General features: G+C 46.1%; 1 protein-coding gene across 2 annotated transcripts in view; it reads left to right on the forward strand.

Moving 5' to 3' along the window:
- The window catches only part of DAPK1 (death associated protein kinase 1), a 185871-nt gene extending 166880 nt beyond the window's left edge, over positions 1–18991 (forward strand). For both annotated transcript variants that reach the window (XM_077749525.1, XM_077749524.1), the window contains exons 21-26: positions 5192–5380; positions 7280–7477; positions 8679–8817; positions 10137–10257; positions 13069–13257; positions 16487–18991. In XM_077749525.1, the coding sequence (XP_077605651.1) occupies positions 5192–5380; positions 7280–7477; positions 8679–8817; positions 10137–10257; positions 13069–13257; positions 16487–17719 (2069 nt within the window). In that variant the 3' untranslated portion in view covers positions 17720–18991. The remainder of the gene's footprint in view (positions 1–5191; positions 5381–7279; positions 7478–8678; positions 8818–10136; positions 10258–13068; positions 13258–16486) is intronic.
- Positions 18992–21925: the final 2934 nt, after the last annotated feature.

Below are 21925 nucleotides of genomic sequence, written 5' to 3' on the forward strand. Positions count from 1 at the left end.
CACAGCTCTGCTCTCCCTGGTCACTCGTGTGAAAGTCCCCTCGGGGGTTCGCAAGACTGAAGAAAATGGCAGATGCTGGAAAGACGCGAGAGCAGGCCAAGGGGATGCGGAAAGGAGGTCCATCTGTCACAGCGGCTGCTCCCTGGGGACACCACAGTGACACCTAGAAGCAGGAAAGCATGGGAAGTGGTTGACCTCGTCTGCACTGACTGGGTTCAGGTGCCACACACGTGTCATCTCACTGGATTCTCAGGAATCCAGAGAAAAGTAACCCAGGCCTCAGAGACATATTGTGTGTCTAAGGCAGAGGCTGAAATCCAGGGCCTGCTAGCTGCCATTCTATATATGATACAAGAGAGGGGGAGGAGGAACATTGAATTCTCTGCTGACATTCAAAGCTCATTCACCAAAAAAATTGGATATGGGGTTCTTTGTGGAAAATTGGAAGCTCTGGGTACACCGATTCACATCCCTGATATCAGATATAAATGTGCCATGTGAGTGCATTTATATCCCGCAGACAGCAGGGAGTTGGATTGTGTTGACAACTTGGCCCCTTCTGTAGTCATCTGAAAATGCTAGAATTTGGGGGCTGAGCCACCAGCCAGGAAACAAGACCAGGTGGCGTGTCTGCCATCCCTTCCTGCAGCCACTCAGTCACGTGGTACCTACCCCACACTGCATGTGCTATACACATGCTCACTCTGCGGCCAGCTGTCACATGTCACACTCACTCTGTCACAGCTGTCACATGTGGGGCTGCATGGGGAAGGAAATACCCAGAGCAGAGGGGGAGCGAGTGTCCAGGAGGAGCCCTGCAGGGCTGCTGCCTGCTGTTCCCGGAGAAGAAGTGGAAAGAAGTATCTTTTTCGTTTTCTTTTAAAATTAGATTCAAGTTACTTAAAATACTGTGTAGTATTGGTTCCAGGAGTAGAATTTAGTGGTTCATTGCTCATCCCAACAAATGCCCTCCTTAATGCCCATCCCCCATTTTGTCCATTCCCCTACCCACCTCCCCTGCACAACCCTCAGTCTGTTCTCTGTATTTAAGAGTCTCTTAGGATTTGCTTCCTCCTCTGTTTTCATCTTATTTTACTTTTCTTTCCTTTACCCTATGCTCATTTGTTCTGTTTCTTAAATTCCACATATAAGATAGGAAATCTTATGATATTTGTCTTTCTCTTTTTGACTAATTTTGCTGAACATAATACAGTCTAGTTCTATCCACGTAGTTGCAAATAGTAAGATTTCATTCTTTTTCATTGCCAAGTAGTACACTACATCTTCTTTATCCATTCGTCAATTGATGGACATTTGGGCTCTTTCCATTATTTGCTGTTGTTGATAGTACTGCTATAAACATTGGGGTGCATGTGCCCCTTAGAATAAGCATTTTTGAATCCTTTGGATAAATACCTAGTAGTGCAATTACTGGGTTGTAGGGTAGTTCTATTTTTAATTTTTTGATGAACCTCCATACTGTTTTCCAGAGTGGCTGTACCAGTTTGCCAGCAGTGCAAAAGTGTTCCCCTTTCTCCACGTCCTTGCCAACATGTATTGTTTCCTGTGTTGTTCATTTTAGCCGTCTGACAGGTGTGAGGTGGTATCTCATTGTGGTGATTTGTATTTCCCTGATTATGGGTAATGTTGAGCATCTTTTCATGTGTCTGTCTGCCATCTGGATGTGTTATTTAGAAAACTGTCTATTCATGTCTTCTCATTTCTTCACTGGATTATTTGGTTTTTGGGGTGTTGAGTTTGAGAAGTTCTTTATATTTTGGATACTAACCCTTTATGTGATCTATCATTTGCAAATATCTTCTCCCATTCCATTGGTTCCCTTTTAGTTTTGTTGATTGTTTCCTTCGCAGAAGCTTTCTTTTTTTTTTTTAATATTTTTATTTATTTCTAGGAGAGAGAGACAGCATGAGCAGGGGAGGGTCAGAGAGAGAGGGAGACACAGACTCTGTGTCTCTGAGTCTCCAGGCTCTGAGCTGGCAGTCAGCATAGAGCCCGATGCGGGGCTCGAACCCATGAACCGCGAGATCATGACCTAAGCGAAAGTCGGACGCTTAACCGACTAAGCCACCCAGGTGCCCCACTTTCTATCTTGATTAGGTCTCAGTAGTTTATTTTTGCTTTTTTTTTTTTCCCCTGCCTCTGGAGACATATCTAATAAGAAGTTGCTGCAGCTGAGGTCAAAGAGGTAGCTGCCTGTTTTCTCCTCAAGGATTTTGATGGCTTCCTGTCTTACATTTTGGCCTTTTATCCATTTTGAGTTTATTTTTATGTATGGTATAAAAAAGTGGTCCAGGTTCATTCTTCTGCATGTTGCTGTCCAGTCCTCCAAACACCATTTGCTGAAGAGGCTGTCCTTCCATTGGATAATCTTTCCTGCTTTGTCAAAGATTAGTTGGCCATACATTTGTGGGTCCATTTCTGGGTTCTCTATTCTGTTCCATTGATCTCTGTGTCTGTTTTTGTGCCAGTTCTATACTGTCTTGATGATTACAACTTTGTAATATAGCTTGAAGTCTGAAAATGTGATGCCTCCAACTTTTGTTTTCTTTTTCAGGATTGCTTTGGCTTTTTGAGGTCTTCTTCTGGCTCCATACAAATTTTAGAATTATTTGTTCTAGCTCTGTGAAGAATGCTGGTGGTATTTTGATAGGGATTGCATTGAATGTGTAGATTGTTTTGGGTGGCATTGACATTTTAACAATATTTATTATTCCAATCCATGAACATGGAATGTTCTTCCATTTCTTTGTGTTCTCTTCAGTTTCTTTCATAAATGTTCTTTAGTTTTCAGCATACAGACTTTTTACCCCTTTGGTTAGTTTTATTCCTAGTATCTTATACTTTTTGATGCAATTGTAAATGGGATTGATTCCCTGACTTCTCTTTCTGATGCTTCATTATTGGTTTGTAGAAATGCAACGGATTTCTGTACATTGATCTTATATCCTGTGATTTTGTTAAATTCGTGTATCAGTTCTAGCAGTTTGTGGAGTCTTTTAGGGTTTTCCACATAGAGTATCATGTCCTCTGTGAAGAGTGTAAGTTTGACTTCTTCCTTGATGATTTGGATGCTCCTTATTTCTTTCCTTTTTTTTTTTTTTTTTTTTTTTTTTTTTTTTTTTTGTCTTATTGTTGAGGCTAGGACTTCCAATACTATGTTAAATGACAGTGATGAGAGTGGACATCCCTGTCATGTTCCTGACCTTAAAGAGAAAGCTCTCAGCTTTTCCCCATTGAGGATGATATTAGCTGTAGGTCTTCCATATATGGCCTTTATGATGTTGAGGAATGTTCCTTCTATCCCTACTTTCTTGAGGGTTAAAAAAATTTTTTAATGTATATTTATTTATCTTGGGAGAGAGAGAGCCAGGGAGGGGCAGAGAGAGAGGGAGAGAGAATCCCAAGCAGGCTCTGCACTGCCAGTGAAAAGCCCAACATAGGATGACCTGAGCTGAAATCAAGAGTCCACTGCTTAACTAGCTGAGCCAACCAAATGCTCCTTTGAAGGTTTTTATCAAGAAACGATGCTGTATTTTGTCAAGTGGTTTTTCTACATCTGTTGAGAGAATCATGTGGTTCTTTTCCTTTATTGTATTAATCTGTGGTGTATCATATTGATTGATTTATGGATATTGAACCAAATCTGTAGCCCAGAAATAAATCCCACTTGATCTTGGTGAATTCTTTAAATGTATTATTGGATTTGATTTGCTAGTATCTTGTTGAGAATTTTTGCATCTGTGTTCATCAGGGAAATTGGTGTGTTATTCTCCTTTTCAGTGGGGTCTTTGGTTTTGCACCAAGGTAATATTGGCCTCATAGAATGAGTCTGGAAGTTTTCCTTCCATCTATATTTTGGAATAGTTTGAAAAGAATAGGTATTAATTCTTTAAATGTTTGGTAGGTTCCCCTGTGAAACATCTGGCCCTGGACTCTTGTTTTGGGGGAGATTTTTTTATTACTGATTAAATTTCTTTACTGGTTGTGAATCTGTTCAAATTTTCTATTTCTTACTGTTTCAGTTTTGGTAGTTTATAAAAAAAACCCTGTTTTCTGCCCAGGGTGCAATGATGGCCTCTGTGTCAGGCTTGCCCTGCCACTTTTCACCACTAGGGGCCAGCAGTTAGCAAAAAATCATGTTTTTCTTCTCGGATTTCAATATATGCCCATGAAATTATTTTTTTGTCTATTTATTTTGAGAGAGAGAGACTGAGCAGGGGAAGGGCAGACAGGGAGGGACAGAGAATCCCAAGCAACCTCCATGGGCATAGAGCCAGACATGGGGCTCGATACCAGAACTGTGAGACCATTACCTGAGCCGAAGTCAAGAGTGAGTTGCTTACCCAACTGAACCACCCAGGCGCCACCGACTTTGAAATTATTTTTAAACTACTGTGTAAAAGCTCTTTTCTAATGAAAACTCAGTGAGGTATAGGAATGCCTACCTTTTACCAAATCCTGTCGGCTCTCCCTCGAGAAGCCTAGCCTGCTACTGTGTAGAATCTATTTGCAGTCAGTCTAGCAGTTGCCTAACACCATCTCATGTACCAAGTGGCACCACTTCATCTGCACCTGTCAGGATCCAGATGGGGACATTAATGGAAGGATAGTGCCCTGGGCTAAAATCACAGGGACATTGAAGAGAAGGTGAAGCATCCAAGGCCTGGAACAGAAGGAAGCGATTACTGCCGTGAGGGCAGAAAAGACAAGGGGAAGAAATCCTGTTCCTGAGAAAGCTGGAGCCCAGGGTGAAGCCGCTCAGGTGGTCTAGAGTCACAGGCACACAACTGGAATTAGAGAAGCAGCAAGGGCGGGCAGGGGACACCTGGGCCTTCTCTGTCCTGTCCTGTCCGATGCCTCCTGTTGGTTGACCCCAACTAGAAACCAAGTGGCCGGTAGGCCTGGGAGATGCAGTCCATGGAGTCCTCCTCTGGGGCCCAGAGCAGCGCGGGAAAGGGATGTGGGAGGTGCAGCAGCCAGAAAGAATCCAGGCCACAGCCCTGAACCTCTGCCGCCCAGCACACGTGAGGGGTCCACACGGCCCAGCCCCAAGCAGCAGGTGGTGGGGATGAGAGTGTCCCAGGAACCGACAAGGCATGGGTGAGGTGAGAGGGGCGCTGGCACACATGTCGCCCAGGTTGGGGTCTCACTGCGTCCTCTCTGCCTGCAGGATCCGTGAGCATCAGCAACCTGTACCCGGGCTGCGAGCACGTGAGCGTCAGGAGTCGCAGCATGATGTTTGAGCCGGGCCTCACCAGGGGGACCCTGGAGGTGGTGGTGGCCCCGCCCCAGTACCCGCACTGTGCAGCCGATGACCAGTCCACCAAGGCCATCGACATCCAGAATGCCTATCTGAATGGTACAGTAGCCCACCCATCCCCCCACAGGGGGGACCCAGTGTCCCTTTGCCTGGACTGCAGTTCACCCCGTGAGGGAGCCCGTCCCACTGCATGTGTCACAGTCCCACAAAGGACAGAGGAAGAGCTGCATGAAGTGACCTTGGGATGACCCAATGAATCATGGCTGGTCAATACCCCTAAATAGTGAAACCAGACACTCTGCTGTCCTGGGCACCTAGCAAAGCTCCGGGCATAGCGTATGTGCTTAAATAAATGACTGCTGAGTAAATCAATACTTTTTCTAAGCAGAGCCAAACATCCACTTGGATTGGAAAACTTAAAAAATACTATCCCATTAGCAGTTTGACCAGTCCAGGTATGAGAAGAGTGATCCTTGAATCATCTACACTCATGGCTGATGCTGATACAAGCACAGGCAGGTTTTTCCACAGGCAAAATTTCAAGTATGTTCTTTGCTCTCAATCATTTCCAAGGGAATGAAGCTTTAAATGTTACCAAGGAAGGTTTACTCCCTCCATCAACCACTGAGTCCTTGCTGCTGTACCCTCTGCGGCTCCCAGAGCCGCCACTTGGGCCTGGGTCACTTGAACACCAGCCCCTGCTTTGTTGAGACACAGTTTAGAGCAGGGATAAAACAGTTTCTTTGAGACTCATCTGTGAGGACCGTATGAGCCTGTGTTTATTCACGTGCCTGGTAGAGTGTCTGACACAGAGGAGGTGCTCAGAAAATGGCAATTGGGAGCATCCTTATGTAGGCTCTGCTGGCCCCAGTAAAGTGGAATTAAAGTCCATGGGCCTTTTGCTGTCCTAAAAGCTGAGTGTTCTCTTAACTCCCAGAGCTGAGCTGGAGTGTGGCATAGGGAGAGGAGAAGTGTGTCGTCAGCACCCCACACACCCTCACCGGGCTCCTCCATAACTCCCTCCTGCCCCAGCTCTGACTCCCAATGCTCCCCATGCTTGGAGGACCCAAGCCTGTGTTCCAGAAACCTTCACACCAAGGCCTCCACTGTCAGACTTAGAGAGTCCTATCCCCAGGAGTGTGTGTGCTCCTAGGGGGAGCTCCAGAAGAGCCTTGGATCTTCTAGAATGTTGACTACAGCATTTCTGGCCCAAAATAAGCACTAAGAGGGTAGAATTAGGGAAAGGGAGCCTGAAATCCTACAACGTAAATGGTCCTGCCTGGTCTCTCAGAGGCCCATGGGTGGGTCGACACCATCCTGCTTGATGTGTTGTGTAGGGGTGGGGCACCCCTGTGTCTGGACAGTCACTGAGAAGTCCCAGGTGCCTCAAGAACTGCAGTCAGAGCCTCCCCCACAGATACTTCCAAGAAAATCCTCTGCACCCACACTCAGGTATGTGGGAGGAACTGCCCCCCCACCCTGGGTGACCTCACAGACCCCACCTCCTCACACTTTCACCCACATCCTTCAGGTGCAGAACTGCGAATCAACTATTGCGTCTTTCCCTTTTGCAGGCAGCCTGCTGGCTTTTGACCAACCTGAATGGGTCGCTTACTCACCTATGGAAGGCGAATGTAGTCATTACTGGGCCAAAATGAAGTTACATATCGTAGTGACTTTTTTGTTCAATGTCATATACCCTGTCATGTTCCAAAAAGAATTTATACTTATGTGAGGATATGGAATCTTATCACATCCATTCTCTGTGTGGGTTTGTTGATGGGGAACCCCAAGTCAGCATTTTGCCCTGACTCCTTCCTTGTGAGGAGGCATCCCTGTGGTGAGAGGTGGGATGCATGTGTCTCCAAAGATGCAAAGATAAACAGGTCGATGCTATGGACATCACTCTTTCCCTTGGTGGTCCCTAAGGTGCTAAGCAAAATGGTGATTGGCACTTGCCGGTGCTGTTTCAGATAGTAATCTGCATTCTGTCTGTAGGAGTTGGTGATTTCAGTGTGTGGGAGTTCTCTGGAAATCCTGTATACTTCTGCTGTTATGACTATTTTGCTGCAAATGATCCCACGTCCATCCACGTCATCGTTTTCAGTCTGGAAGAGCCCTATGAGATCCAGTTGAACCAAGTGATTTTCTGGCTGAATTTCCTGAAGTCTCTTGTGCCTGTTGAAGAACCCATAGGTAAGCCAGCATGCCCTGGTGCGAGAGTGCTCTTCCCATGGGCTGCTCAGCTGCTTGGGGGATTTATAGCTTGCAGCTAACAATGAGGTTTCCTTGGTCACTCCTTCCTGTGACAGGATTCCCACTCTGGACATTTCTGTAGGGAATTGTTACATGATCACATTTTCCTGCCTCAGAGACCAAGTCTGAGTGATTTCTTGAGAGCTGTTTCTCACATTCTTCCTATACTTTAGAGGTGTGATCACTTTTGTTGGGTGGAAGTGGACTATGGCCTACGATGACCTCTGTGTCTCTCTACCTAATGATATGTAATTAATAAGTAAAATGAGCCCCCTTCATTCTGTAGTTCCATCCAGAATGGAAAGGACCATACTGAGTGAAGGCATTATCTTAATTTTCATCCTAGAGCAAAGATAGTGTGGAATATGCTTTTTGTTCCTTTGTACAAAAAAGAGGGGCACCTGGGTGGCTCAGTCACTAGAGCATCTGACTTTGGCTCAGGTCATGATCTCATGGTTTGTGAGTGTGAGCCCCGTGTGGGGCTCTGTGCTGACAGCCCAGAGCCTGAATCCTGCTTGGGATTCTGTAGGTCTCCCTCTTTCTCTGCTCCTCCCCCACTCGCACTCTGCCTCTCTCCCTCAAAAGTAACTGAACGTTAAAAAATTTAAAAAAAATAAAAAAACAGAATGGGACTGCCTTCCATGGTGGAAACAAAACTGGGCTATCAATTATTTTATTTGAAATTCCTATAAAAATCAAATAATTGGGCTTCACCCCCTCAGGGTATGTCCACTCTGCCTTTCTCTTTCTCATTCTTTCTGTTTTCTTACCCAAACACTCCATCAGTAAGAGGCTGTCTGTGTGCACCGCCACAGGTCCTGTTGTGGACATTTCTGGGTATAGCTGTACTCACAGGGCTTTCCAGGTCTTCTAAAGGTGCCCCTGCTCAGAGCCAGGGCAAGCAGAGCCACTTGGGGGGACATCTGAGAAGGTGGCTTGGTGCTGCTGGTCGGTGCTGGCCCACTTCTGGGCCGTCCTCCTGGAGGACCAGGAAAACGGGCTCTACCCGCGTTTGGGTGTGCTGGGGTCTTCTCGATGTGATCCTGTACAGCCGGCTGGCCAGCACACCCCGCCTCACCTGGGGACAAGAGAAAACCGAGAAGGATGACCTGCCTGTGAAATGTCTGCTCTCTGCCCCCAGCCTTTGGCGGGAAGCTGAAGAACCCACTCCACGTCGTGCTGGTGGCCACACACGCGGACATCATGAACGTGCCTCGGCCAGCTGGAGGCGAGTTTGGGTACGACAAGGACATGTCCTTGCTGAAGGAGATCAGGAACAGGTGAGGACACCTGGGGAAGGAATCAAAGGCCTCCTTTACTTGGTTGGCTTTGTGACGTAGTTTTCATTTTTGTCAAAACACTGAAAATATAACAAATGCAACTAAAGTAAAGACCACAGGATCTAAAACAACAGATTTGTCACCTCCTTCACCTCCCAGTACCACTGCCCGGGTGAACTTCTGTTAGGAGTTTCATGCATCAGTTCTCAGCTTTATGGAGGAAATTATCATCGACAAATCATATTTTAAGATACCTGAAGTGCGCGTTGGGGTGATCAGATGCACGTTATGAGTTAGTTAGCATGTCTGTCATCTTACATGTTTCTCTGTCTTTGCTTTTCATTTTGTTTTTTGGTGAGAATGTTGTTTGTTTTTTGTTTTTTGGAGACTTCAAAATTGATCATGTATTGAGTCACTAAAAATAAACAATGAATCTGCCCCTCCACCGAATAGTAAGATATTTCCACAGGCATGGCAGAATTTTCAATTCTTGGTGAGAATGTTTAAGTTCGACCTTTAGCAAATGTCAGTCATATAATACAGTGACATCAACTGCTGTCACCATGCTTGACACAGATCCGCAGTTCTTTTTGCTATGTTAGCTCTCAGTTCCTTTGATGACTGTCATCTTACCACTGAGCAGTATTTCTCAAGGTCCAAGTTGCCACTCACCAGGGGCTCATGACAGTCACTTAGGGATCCTGACCTGGTCTGGAAAGTGGGCTGGACAGGATGGGAAAATACCAGAGTGCCTTTCCTGGCAAATATTTCTAGAAAACTTTTGTCTCCTTGACCAATATGAGTGTGCATGGGTCACAGTGTAGAAATATGTAGTTTTACTTTGTATCTGGCCAAAAAACTTTGAAGCTGCAGCTCTGTATAATCTGCCAGTAACACAAATCTTGGTTTATCTACTGCAGACACTTCCTGTTGTCCTCCTGATAGGAAAAAGAAGGGTCATACTAGTATTTTGCATCTAGGGAGTGGCCTTATGCCTACCCTCTGCTCTTACCCCATCCCTCTGCTGTGGCCTCTGTTCTCCCAGTGTCCAAGTGAGGGCATAGACCTCACCTGTCCTGCATCAGGGGACCTGAAGGCTTCCCGTACTGTGTTTGATTTGTGCAAACTGAGCCACCCCCTCCTCCCCACTGCCCCCCACCTCACACCAGCATAACATGACAGGAGCCAGCAGACAGCGGGTTGGGGGCAGCCTCTGCAAGGTCACCAGAACGTCCTGGTTTCAGATCAGCTATTCAGGTGTCCGTGGTAACACCTGGTTGGACTGCATCACCCTGATGAGGCCACTGCCCTTCCCTTAGGTTTGGGAACGATCTTCACATTTCAAATAAGCTGTTTGTTCTGGATGCTGGCGCGTCGGGCTCTAAGGACATGAAGGTACTGCGAAGTCACCTGCAGGACATTCGGAGTCAGATTGTCGCGGTGAGTGTGCTGGAGAGCCTGCAGCCCCACCTTTGCCCAGGCCATCCGGTCACCCCGGAGCTGTCTTCTTCATACTGTCCTCTTGGTTAGGTTTGGTTCTCAGGGGACCTGGTATGAGGCAGCAGCATGGCTGTGTTTGCATCCCAAGGAACAACAAGGAGGGAAGGGTGAGAAACAAGGATGTGCCTGGGAGATGAGGGAAGTTAGGAGCGAGGGGCCCACTTCATTGTGTATGGGATTCTGACTGTGTTAATGGTTAGTTTGTAAGTAACATTGCCTTTTAAAAATCACAGAAACTGCCCAGAAGTGAGTTATTGTGAAATATTTAGAAAATGCAAAACAATGGAAGAACCATTACCAGCAAGATTTGTTGAAGGACATAAAATTATAGATGTTCAAATGGAATGAAATGTGCTCATGGCGGGGGGGGGGCAAGATCTTACTCAGTGTTTCATTTTCTCCAGTTATAGAAACTTAGTATAGAACCAGCCAGCAACTCATGGGAATGAGGAAATTGCGTATTTTATCTTAAAATTTCAGTGGAAGGATAAATAAAACACCTTGTAAAGGCTGTGTAATTATAAGTTCAAAATCAATAAACCAATAAGTGGAATAAACTAAGGAGTACAGAAGTAAAAAGCACAATGTCTAAGAAATTTAATAGAAAACAAAGGTGTTATTTCACTTTGGGGGGAAATGTTTATTTCATCAGTGATCTCACACAATTGGCTATTAGTCTAGAATGAAGTGAGATTGAGGTCTTCTCATTACAAATCCCCAAAATAGATTCTGGGTGGATTAAAACTTTTAAATGTAAAAAAGAAAAAAAATGCAATATCTTGAATGTGATTTAAAATAACTTGGTACTGCTTTGGAAAACCCATTAGGCAATATTGAGAATCCTAGACATTTTCAAAGAAAACATACCTATTTGACCTTACAGAAGCTAAGATCTCTTTTCTGGCAAATAAACTCTCTAAACAAAGTTAAAAAGTAAAGTAGGCTGGAAAAACTATTCTTAGTGCCTTTGACATGTAAAAGGCTCCTAATCTATACTATTCAGAAAGTTTTCCCAAACTGATGTGAAAGGGTAAACATCCAAAGGACAAAATGTTCCCTGCAATGTTCCTGCTGCCCCAGCCTTGGTGTAGATGAGGAGGGCGTGTCCATCCCTCCCTGGGTGGTGAGTGGCCCCCCCAGTTACAGCTTATTACTTCTCTGCTAGGAAATGCCCCCATTTCCACCAGTCTCCAGTTCCAGACATGCTTTTGGAACCTTCAGGGAAAACTCCGGGCTCTCCTGAAGCCTGGCCCCTGCCTTCTGATGGGGGCCCTTCTATGGCGTAGTCAGTGAGTGGGGAGTAGTCTGGGGGAACTCAGAGGAACCCAGTTGCAGAAAGCAGTGGGCAGTGATCTGGGACAGTGGTCTGTGAAGGACCAGCAACCCCCCACCTGGTGGTGGTCATGTTAGGGCCTCTGTGATGAGCTGTAGGAGTTCCCTGATGTTTTGAGCTGAGGTGTGGTGAGATTGTCTCCTTCCCAACCCCAGCCCTCAACTCCTGAGGCCAAGCAGGTGGAACCCACCAAACAGACTGCCTTTATCCCTGGGAACTTTGTCTTAGGAATAGGAAGTGGAATTTAGCTGACATAAAGGTGGGGTTCAAGAAAAGACTGCCTTATTAATGATGCAGAGCAGTGGAAGGCTGGTATTTTGTTTTTCTTTTTAAATTAAGATGGTGTACACATTATATGGGTCTGTCACAGAGATAATCTATTTAATCAAACTGAAAGATTAAAAACCTGTTTTAAGAGGGATGAGGGGATGAGCAAAATGGGTGAAGGTGGGTGGGAGATACAGCCTTCCAGTTGTGGACTGAATAGGTCAGAGGGATAAAAGGCACAGCACAGGAATCTAGTCAATGGTATTGTAATAGTGTGAGGTGACAGACTTAGCTACACTTGTGATAAGCCCAGCGTAGCCTATGGACTTGTCCAGTGATTATGTTGCACACCTGAAACTCATGTACTATTGCATGTTAACTATACTCAAATAAGAATTTAAAAAAATAGAGAAAAAATCTGTTTCAAGCCAATTACCAAGAATTAGTCTAATTTGAAATAGTATTTCCACAACAGTTCCACAGATACCTATTTTACTGGTAAAAACCCACTGCAGGATTGCTAATGACAATTCATCTCTTTTTCTCTTCCTCTGCTCATAAAGTTGACTATCTTCTGGTTGAAAGAGTCACTCCAGAGGAGGGTGGAGGAGGGAACACAACTTCAGGAGTTGGGGAACATTGTGATCAAGTCCATATTCCAAAAGCACTGTTGTGAAGCCTCGTCACCTATTTAACCATTAGCAACAGAAATGAAAGCACCTGTGGGACACCTGGGTGGCTCGGTTGGTTAAGCATCTGACTTTGGCTCAGGTCATGACCTCACAGTTTGTGAGTCTGAGCTGTGTTGGGCTCTGTGCTGACAGCTCCTGAGCCTGCAGCTTTGGATTCTGTGTCTTGCTCTCTCTCTACCCCTCCCCAACGCACACTGTGTCTGTCTCTCACTCTCAAAAATATGCCAACATTTTAAAAAAGGAAGAAGAAATGAAAGCATCCATACCATTTTACTCTTGCAGATGGATTTTTCTTAGAGGCAACACTTTAACAAAAGAACGGCCCATTACTCAACCAAAACGCAGTAACTCATTCAAAGTACTTTTTGCAACAGTTCAGGAAAGAGCGCCAAGCTTTCTGCTTTCTCCAAAGGAGTCCCCTCAGCTACAAATTGACCTGTCCTGTCCTGCGTGTCCTAGGTCTGCCCTCCGATGACCCACCTGTGTGAGAAGATCATCTCCACGCTGCCTTCCTGGAGGAAGCTCAACGGGCCCAACCAGCTGATGTCACTGCAGCAGTTCGTGTATGATGTGCAAGACCAGCTGAACCCCCTGGCCAGAGAGGGGGACCTCAGGCGCATAGCCCAGCAGCTCCACAGTGCTGGCGAGGTAGGGGGCTGGAGCCCAGGCAGGAGTCTGGGAAGAGCTCCAGAGATTCGCTTCGGTCCCCACAGTGAAGGTGATTTGAGCCGGGAGAGGCAGAGTGGACACTGTCCAACGTCCCATAACGTATCCAGACGTATGTTGATCACACAGAGGCTCGGGTGCTCTTCTGAAGTGCGGTTCTCTGCTCTCCCATGCATCCTAAGAGTGGGTGTTTGGTTTTCTTCTGATGTGCTTTCCAGCTTGTGTCAGGGAGCACAGTTCCCACTGCACTGGGTGACTGGGCCTCTCCTTTCTCCTCCGGGAGCACCTGGTGCTTAGCTGTGGTTCCTGCAGCCTCTGGAAGCTGCTCGCCGTGGGCTGTTATCTGCTCCACACAGACTCCTGGGTTCACAGATGATCAAGAAAAGGCAGTGCTGGGGCAGTGTCTGGAGACACTAAGGCCCAGCAAACAGTGTCCCCAGAAATGACAGTCCTTCCCAGAAATGGGAATCTTTGCTCCTTCTTGTGTGGCATTCAGCACTGGGATGCAGTTTGGGATCACTGTTCTAATCCATCTGTCTGTCCCCGGAGAGGGGAGCTAGCCTTTGTATCCCTCCGTTCTGTGACATCCAGGGACAGTTAAAGCTAGTCCTGGCCATGAAAAGCAGTTCTGAATGTGAAAACCCAGAAGCAGTTCTGAGATTTTTAGACCCCAGGAGCTTCCTTCCTGTGCAGTCTCAGTGCCCACCTCTAACTCGAGGCGAGGGCATATGAATCATATAGACTTGAAATTACAACTGAAGCCAGTGACCCTGAAAACTAGAGCATCAAGCAATGACAGTGTGAGCCTCTGAACTCCACTGAAACTACCAGGAATCTATAGGCCCCTCCAGCAGTACTTTAAAGTGATTGAATTTGGGACACCTGGGTGGCTCAGTCTGTTGAGTGTCTGACTTCAACTTAGGTTGTGACCTTACAGTCTGTGAGTTCAAGCCCCAAGTAAGGCCTGGTGCAGACAGCTCGGCTTGGAGCCTAGAGCCTGCTTCAGATTCTGTGTCTCCTTCTCTCTCTGCTTCTCCCCTAGTCACACTGTCTGTCTCTCTCTTTCAAAAATAAATAAACATTAAAAATTTTTTTTATTAAATAAAAATTTAAAAAGTGATTGGATCCAAGGACTGGGATCCAGACTTATATTCTAAGATGCTCATTATAAGAGAAGATTAACCATAAAAAGAAACTTACTCCATTGGACCAGTATTCTCTTGCCTTCTGTTATTTGACCAGCAACTTCTACATCAAAGGTATAATCTACTTTATTCTACATCACACTCCTCCCTGCCCTTGAGATTTCAGGGAGTGAGGAAGTGAAGACTTGACGGTAGAGTAAGGAAGGAAAATGTCGGTCAGGTGGCCCCCTCTGCTTGACCATCAGCCTCTCCCCCACTGCTATTACTGCCCACTGGTGAGGAAGGCCCGAGTCCTATGCACATCTCACCAGTTGTTCTTGTGATACCTGTTTCTGCCCCGGACCTCTCACTGCACTTGGTCATGTGTCTCCTTAACCTCCTCCAGTGTGGCCAGTGTCTCAGCCTGTCTCCCATGACCCTGAAGGGACAGCAGTGTCCAGGGCTGAAATGCAGATGGTGTCCCCACCAAATGCCTTATCAAGAAATAGACGCTTTACCCTCCAGGAATTGTCAACCTAGGGATCAGTGTGAATAGAGTCCTATGGAGAGGGCGTCTCAAAGCTGTAACCAGAGTGTGGTCTAGAAAGTACTCTTGGTACAAACAGGAGCCTCAAACTGTGTGGAAACGGAGTGGAGTGTCCCTTGGATCAGCACTGTGTGTAGATTTGGCCCTGAACAGGGAAGGAAGTGAGAACAATGAGTGTTGCAAAGAGACTGAAGTTGCCTCTGGTTTTTGTCACATTTCTTTCTCTCAGACTTTAGCTTTTCAAAGAAACAAAGGGGTCAGGTTAGCTCTAAGTTTCCTCTGGCCCTCTGCTATAGTCTTGTCCCTCGCTGCCCTCCTCAGGGTGCTTTTCAGACCTTGTCTCCTACATATCTTCAAATGTTACATGCTGGACTCCTATAACAATTTGAATCTCTCTTTGAAAAATTTCAAGCCTTCAAGGAAGTTGCAGGAATAGCTCAAAGAATCCTCATCTACTTCACATTTAAATTAACCAGCTGTTTGCATTTTGCTCCATGAGCTTTGTCTCTTTCTCTTCTATTTATTATTTATTTTGCAAATATCCTGACATTTCACCCCTAAATACTTTAGCCTGGATGTCCTAAGCAGTGGGGTGTTTTCCCACTGTTACAGGGTGGAGGAGGGACAGTAAAGTATCCTCCATGTTGAGACCAAAGAAACAGAGGAGGTGACTCCTTACAGTTTACACAGTTTTATTTGGGGTAACTTCCTAACAGGGGAGATCTGGTGGACAACCATCCTGTAGTGCTGTTATTCTCCCCAAAGTCTGGACCTTAGTCTACAGATGTGATAGAGTGAGGGAATGCACAGAAAGGCAGTGTGGTGAGATCAAAGAGTCCACATGCGCCTCACTGACATCTAATATCGAATTAGATCTCCTAGTACCACCTGTGTGTCAAGAAGGGGAGAGACTTCGTTATCTTTAACAAATTTTCCAGAGGGGTGGGTGGCAAAGGAAGCTACTCACCCTCTTGGCAGTGGTGGGCATGTCTAAGGTATGTATATTAGTCTCTAAGAGTCCCTGGAAAACGTAACCGAGAGCGTCAGCGAGTGGATGTGAACAAGGTGGAGCGCTAAGGATGGAGTCACCCACATAACCACACAATGATCACGTTCCAGAAACATATAGATGTGATCTTGTTATTGAATGTATAATTCTCATTTGAGTGTTTGCCACTTGTCTCAATTATTTCTCTTGTAGCTGCTTTTATTCATTCGTATATTTGGGGATGTAGAACCTGGTCACAGTGTACTCATGGCATTTGCCTGCCACCTCTCTCTCTTTTCTGTCTTTCAATTCATTACCTTGACCTTTTTTTTTTAAAAGTCAAAGGTAGCCTTTTCAGAATCTCTCTTCTGACCTTCTCGAGCTGGCATTTTGGCTCAGTGTTTGGTTTCTGAGATCCATGAATGCCCTGGGTCATTTTTTGCAACATGTGCACAGATATTATCGTTGCTTAGGTCTTTCAGTGCTCTGAACAGCTGGTGCCTCTCATCATCTGTGTTCCCGTGTGTGACCTCCTATTGTCCCTTTCGGCAGATCAACATCATGCAGAGTGAAACGGTCCAGGACGTGTTACTCCTGGACCCCCGCTGGCTCTGCACCAATGTCCTGGGGAAGCTACTGTCCGTGGAGACCCCTCGGGCCCTGCACCATTACCGGGGCCGCTACACCGTGGAGGACATTCAGCGCCTGGTGCCCGACAGTGACGTGGAAGAGCTGTTGCAGATCCTAGATGCCATGGACATCTGTGCCCGAGACCTGAGCAGCGGGACCATGGTGGACATCCCCGCCCTCATAAAGACAGACAACCTACACCGCTCCTGGACAGATGAGGAGGATGAAGGAAGGGTCTACGGGGGCGTGCGCATCGTCCCTGTGGAACACCTCACCCCCTTCCCATGCGGCATCTTTCACAAGGTCCAGGTGAACCTCTGTCGGTGGATCCACCAGCAGAGTGCCGAGGGAGATGCAGATATCCGCCTGTGGGTGAACGGCTGCAAGATTGCTAACCGCGGGGCCGAGCTGCTGGTGCTTCTGGTCAATCACGGCCAGGGCATTGAGGTGCAGGTGCGAGGGCTGGAGACGGAAAAGATAAAGTGCTGCCTCCTGCTGGACTCTGTGTGCAGCACCATGGAGAATGTCATGGCCACCACGCTCCCAGGGTTGCTGACGGTGAAGCATTACCTGAGCCCCCAGCAGCTGAGGGAGCACCACGAACCCGTCATGATCTACCAGCCGCGGGACTTCTTCCGGGCGCAGACTTTGAAGGAGACTTCGCTGACTAACACCATGGGCGGGTACAAGGAAAGTTTCAGCAGCATCATGTGCTTTGGGTGTCATGACGTGTACTCGCAGGCCAGCCTAGGGATGGACATCCATGCATCAGATCTCAACCTCCTGACCCGGAGGAAACTGTGTCGTCTGCTGGACCCACCCGACCCCATGGGGAAGGACTGGTGCCTTCTGGCCATGAACTTGGGTCTCCCTGACCTTGTGGCAAAGTACAATACCAATAATGGGGCTCCCAAGGAGTTCCTCCCAAGCCCAGTCCATGCCCTGCTCCGGGAATGGGCCTCCTACCCCGAGAGCACGGTCGGCATCCTCATGTCCAAACTGCGGGAGCTGGGACGTCGGGATGCGGCAGACTTCCTACTGAAGGCATCCTCTGTGTTCAAAATCAACCTCGATGGCAATGGCCAGGAGGCCTATGACTCCAGCTGCAACAGTGGCACATCTTATAATTCCATCAGCTCCGTCGTGTCCCGGTGAGGGCAGCCTTTGGCTTGGGCGGGTGTCTTTGGACTGCAGAATGGGGGGATGCAGCCCATTGTCCCAGCGGAAATTCAGGGTGCATCCCTCCCTGTGCCTGCATCCTGAAGGTCCCCGCCCTCCCTCCTGCTTCACCTATTTCTCTGCCACTACCTCCCTCCTCCCACACATTCCAGTGTGTGAACGTTCTTTCTAGTTACAGAGCAGACCACAGCCTGTCCTTTGGCCAATTGAGAAGCCAATGTCCCTCCTCCCTGTGTTCTAGATCCATCTCTGATCCTCCATCGCCTTGCTTCTTATGGATAATTTTACTGGAATTCCTACCTTCCCAATGAAATTTTTTAACTACTGTATGAATTGTCCTTAAAAAAAAAAAAAAGCACATTAGCCCAAATGTATATTTCTTATAGTCTTTTTCTTGTTAGACCATGTCCTCCGCTTATCTCTCTGATATTTGTAGAAAAGACTCCCATGTATGGAATCTCATGTTTGACTGATAAATAGACAACATGTGAGGCCTTTGCAGAAGAGGGTGTGTTTGAGACCATTCAGGTCAGCCAGGTGCTGTCGTGAAGGGAATGCTCCCTCTCTGTCCCCTGCTGTCTGCTGATTACCGCCTGAGGTGCTTCTCCCGGAGTTGTGGTTTTTCCAGTAATTTTGTGTTTCATTTCACATGGAAAGGAGAGGAAGGAATCCTCTTCTAGAGTGATTTCACACACAGTGTTGTTTTCATGGTAAGACACGTCCTTGCTGCTCTTGTTTAAACGTCAATGTGCACGTCCACGTGGAACCCGCAAACTGTCCCACTGATCATTCCCACTCATCTCAGGTAGAAGGTGACACAGCTGCAGGAAAGGAAGGTCTTGGGAGGACTCAGCAGATCCCTGACTCACGATTGGTGGCAGTCTGCTGTCATTTGTGCAGAGCACATGGTTTTCACACATAGATCCTGGTTCAATAACTTCCTATACTTGAAGTCTTAAAAGATGAAGGAAGCCAGTTTTCTTGCAGTGATTTTAAATTGTGATATAAGTTGAAATGAGGGAACATGTCCTAATTCTTCTGTCCTGAGAAGCATGTAATTTTAATGTTACATTACATGTGTGTATATGTGTATATATATATATATGCGCATTATGTATATACATATATATTATTACAGGTATTTTTACTTAATCTATACAATGTAGTAAAAAGATGTTGGTTTTTCTTTCCTGTTCTCTTTTTTTCTTTTCTTTTTTTAAAAATATAAATAAACTATTGCTTGTTGCATTCGATTGTTGGTCTTTAATTCAAAAGGAATCCTTTTTCTCTGTTTTGTCTTCACTTGCTAGAACCCCACATGGCAGGGCAAACGAAACTGAAGTCTAGAAAGTCGGTTAACCTAAACTCCCATGTGGAAACACCCGGCTTATTTGGAGGGCATTAGTACTAAAATTGGGGATGGTATGGGGAAGCGGGAAGAGCCCAGATGATTTTCACACTGTTGTCACTTGAAGGGAATCCCTTCCATTGTCCTTGGGTGACCCAAACACCACTGGCATCCTTGAGTGCTGGCCCAGGCACATGGGGAGCTTTCTCTGTCTCTACAGAGGTGTGGGGACCAGCCCACAGGAGCAAGAGAAAACCTGATGCAGAAGATGCCTATCTCCTGCCCTTCCTTCCAGACAGAGCCCACGGCCCCAGGCATCTGCTGGAGATGCTAGCTTTGACCTGTATGGAAGCGCTCAGTGACAAAACCTGCATTTAGTAAAAGCTCAAGACTGTTTAAAAATACATAGACAAAGAAAAAAGTTTGGAAGGAAAAAGATTAAAGCGGTAACAATTTTCTCTGTGGGGCTGGGCAAACAGGTCATTTCTATTTTTCCAACTTGTCCACAATAAACATGATCTATGTTACATTAGGAAAATAAATAAATGAAACAAAACTAAAAGCTACATAGACATGCCTGGAAAGGATGGCTCTGAGATCAAAGCTGTGGGCACCTCACAAGAGTAGACGCTTTTATCTTTGTCACCTCCATCCTGAATGGTCACTTCATTCTCTCCTGCTTCAAAGAATGTCACAGGGGAGTGACATGGCACCCAGCCACTGAAACCCACAGGCACGGATTTGGTCTCTGGCATGGCCTTTATGTAAAATCCCAGAGAAGGATGTGACTGGCACAACCTTGGGTCTCAAGAGCAGATCTGCACAAAACATGAAGGGAAGGGAGGTAGAGTTCCACAATGGGCTGGCCCGGGGGTCCCTGGGTCAAGGTGGGGAAGGTAGCCATTCTCCCCAAGAAGGGTGTTCTGTTAATAGGAGAAATGGGAAGAGGCAGGGTGCTAGACAAATAAAAACAAAGTACTGGGGTGCCTGGAGTCTCAGTCAGTTGACCATCCGATGTTGGCTCAGGTCATGATCTCGCAGTTCATGAGTTTGAATCCTGCTTCAGATCCTCTGTCCCCCTCTCTCTTTGGCCCTCCCTCTCTCATGCTCTCTCCCTCTCAAAAATAAATATACATTTAAAAAACAAAAAGTGCTGCAAATCTTTATACTCTTGTTTTATGCAGGTGCCAGTGTACTTAGGATCTGGAGACACCTGGGCTCATGAAATGTTGAAACCATAATAGGAATCATTACAACCCAGGTCTGAAGAGATTATGGGTAACTGAACTCAGTGCTGCTGCATCCTGGGATTAGCTGGTGGCGATTCTTCCAAGGGCCTTTTGGCACCTTCAGTGCATGAATTCTGGTGAGACAGGAGCTCTCTGGCAAAGTCCCATCATGGGTAGCTGGCCCCACATACTGCAGGAAGGAAGAAACCAGAACACGGCTCACCTCCTGTGGCTACAGTGAGACTCATAGGGTGCAAGGTCTTAGGAGCCAGAAAGAAAAACCTCTCATGGGACCATTGTTCTGAGCATTGATGTGAGATGCACAGGGAGCATGTTCCATGTGTTGTGCTACCCATTGGTATAAAGTCCACCTTGGGGTGCCCTGCATGCCTGAAGTCTCCTTATGGACAAGAGTTTCCCAGGGACCCAAAGCTTTTATGGAGTGGCGACGGACTTCTGTGATTCTGATTTGTTTACAAACCTGGGTTTCCCTCCTTTCAGAAAAGGAATCAGAACTGTGGGTGGGAATTCTGGTGGATGGTTTCAGAAAGGGGTATAATTACAACTACAGGATTCCCTGAAATGTTAAAATTGATTGCCTCCGGGGCGCCTGGGTGGCTCAGACGGTTAAGCGTCCGACTTCAGCTCAGGTCATGATATCACAGTCCATAGGTTCAAACCCCGCATCAGCCTCTGTACTGACAGCTCACAGCCTGGAGCCTGCTTCAGATTCTGTGTCTCCCTCTCTCTCTGCCCCTCCCCTGCTTGCTCTCTGTCTCTCAAAATAAAATATAGACATAAAAAAAAAAAAGAAATTGATCGATTCCCCAGTGTCCTGAGTCCACACGAGTCTTACTGAACCCTTGAAGGGAAGGAAAAATTCTTCACCCTCAAGTACTTCAGGCTGGACTAATAATTAGATTTACAGGAGACAGATTCACAGGAAAGAAAACCAAAGTTCTATCATGTGCACACTGAAGCCCAATCATGAGACTGAGACCTACGGAAACGACCAATGTACTGTTTTTCTACTTTTGAGACAGAGACACAATAGATCTTTGAGGAACTGACAGAATCAGGAAAATTTAATTCCGAGAGCTTTGTTGTTTTTTTTAAATAGTTCATTGTCAAGTTGGTTTCCATATAACACCCAGTGTTCATCCCCACAAGNAGAGGATAAAGTCTGGGATGGTGATGTCTCTTGTTTTGGTTTTCTTCTTCAATATGACTTTGGCTATTCGGGGTCTTGTGTGGTTCCATATAAATTTTAGGATAGTTTCTTCCAGCAATGAGAAGAATGCTGGTGGAATTTTGATTGGGATTGCATTGAATGTGTAGATTGCTTTGGGTAGTTATGACATTTTAACTATATTTATTCTTCCAATCCATGAGCATGGGATGTTTTTCCATTTCTTTGTGTCTTCTTCAATTTCCTTCATAAGTTTTCTATAGTTTTCATCATACAGATCTCTTATATCTTTTGTTAGGTTTATTCCAAGGTATTTTATGGTTTTTTGTGCAATTGTGAATTGGATCAGCTTCTTGATTTCTATTTCTGTTGCTTCATTGTTGGTGTATGAAAATGCAACCAATTTCTGTACGTTG

The sequence above is a fragment of the Crocuta crocuta genome, unplaced genomic scaffold, assembly GCF_008692635.1.
Source record: "Crocuta crocuta isolate KB4526 unplaced genomic scaffold, BGI_CrCroc_1.0 scaffold99, whole genome shotgun sequence".
NCBI lineage: Eukaryota > Metazoa > Chordata > Mammalia > Carnivora > Hyaenidae > Crocuta > Crocuta crocuta.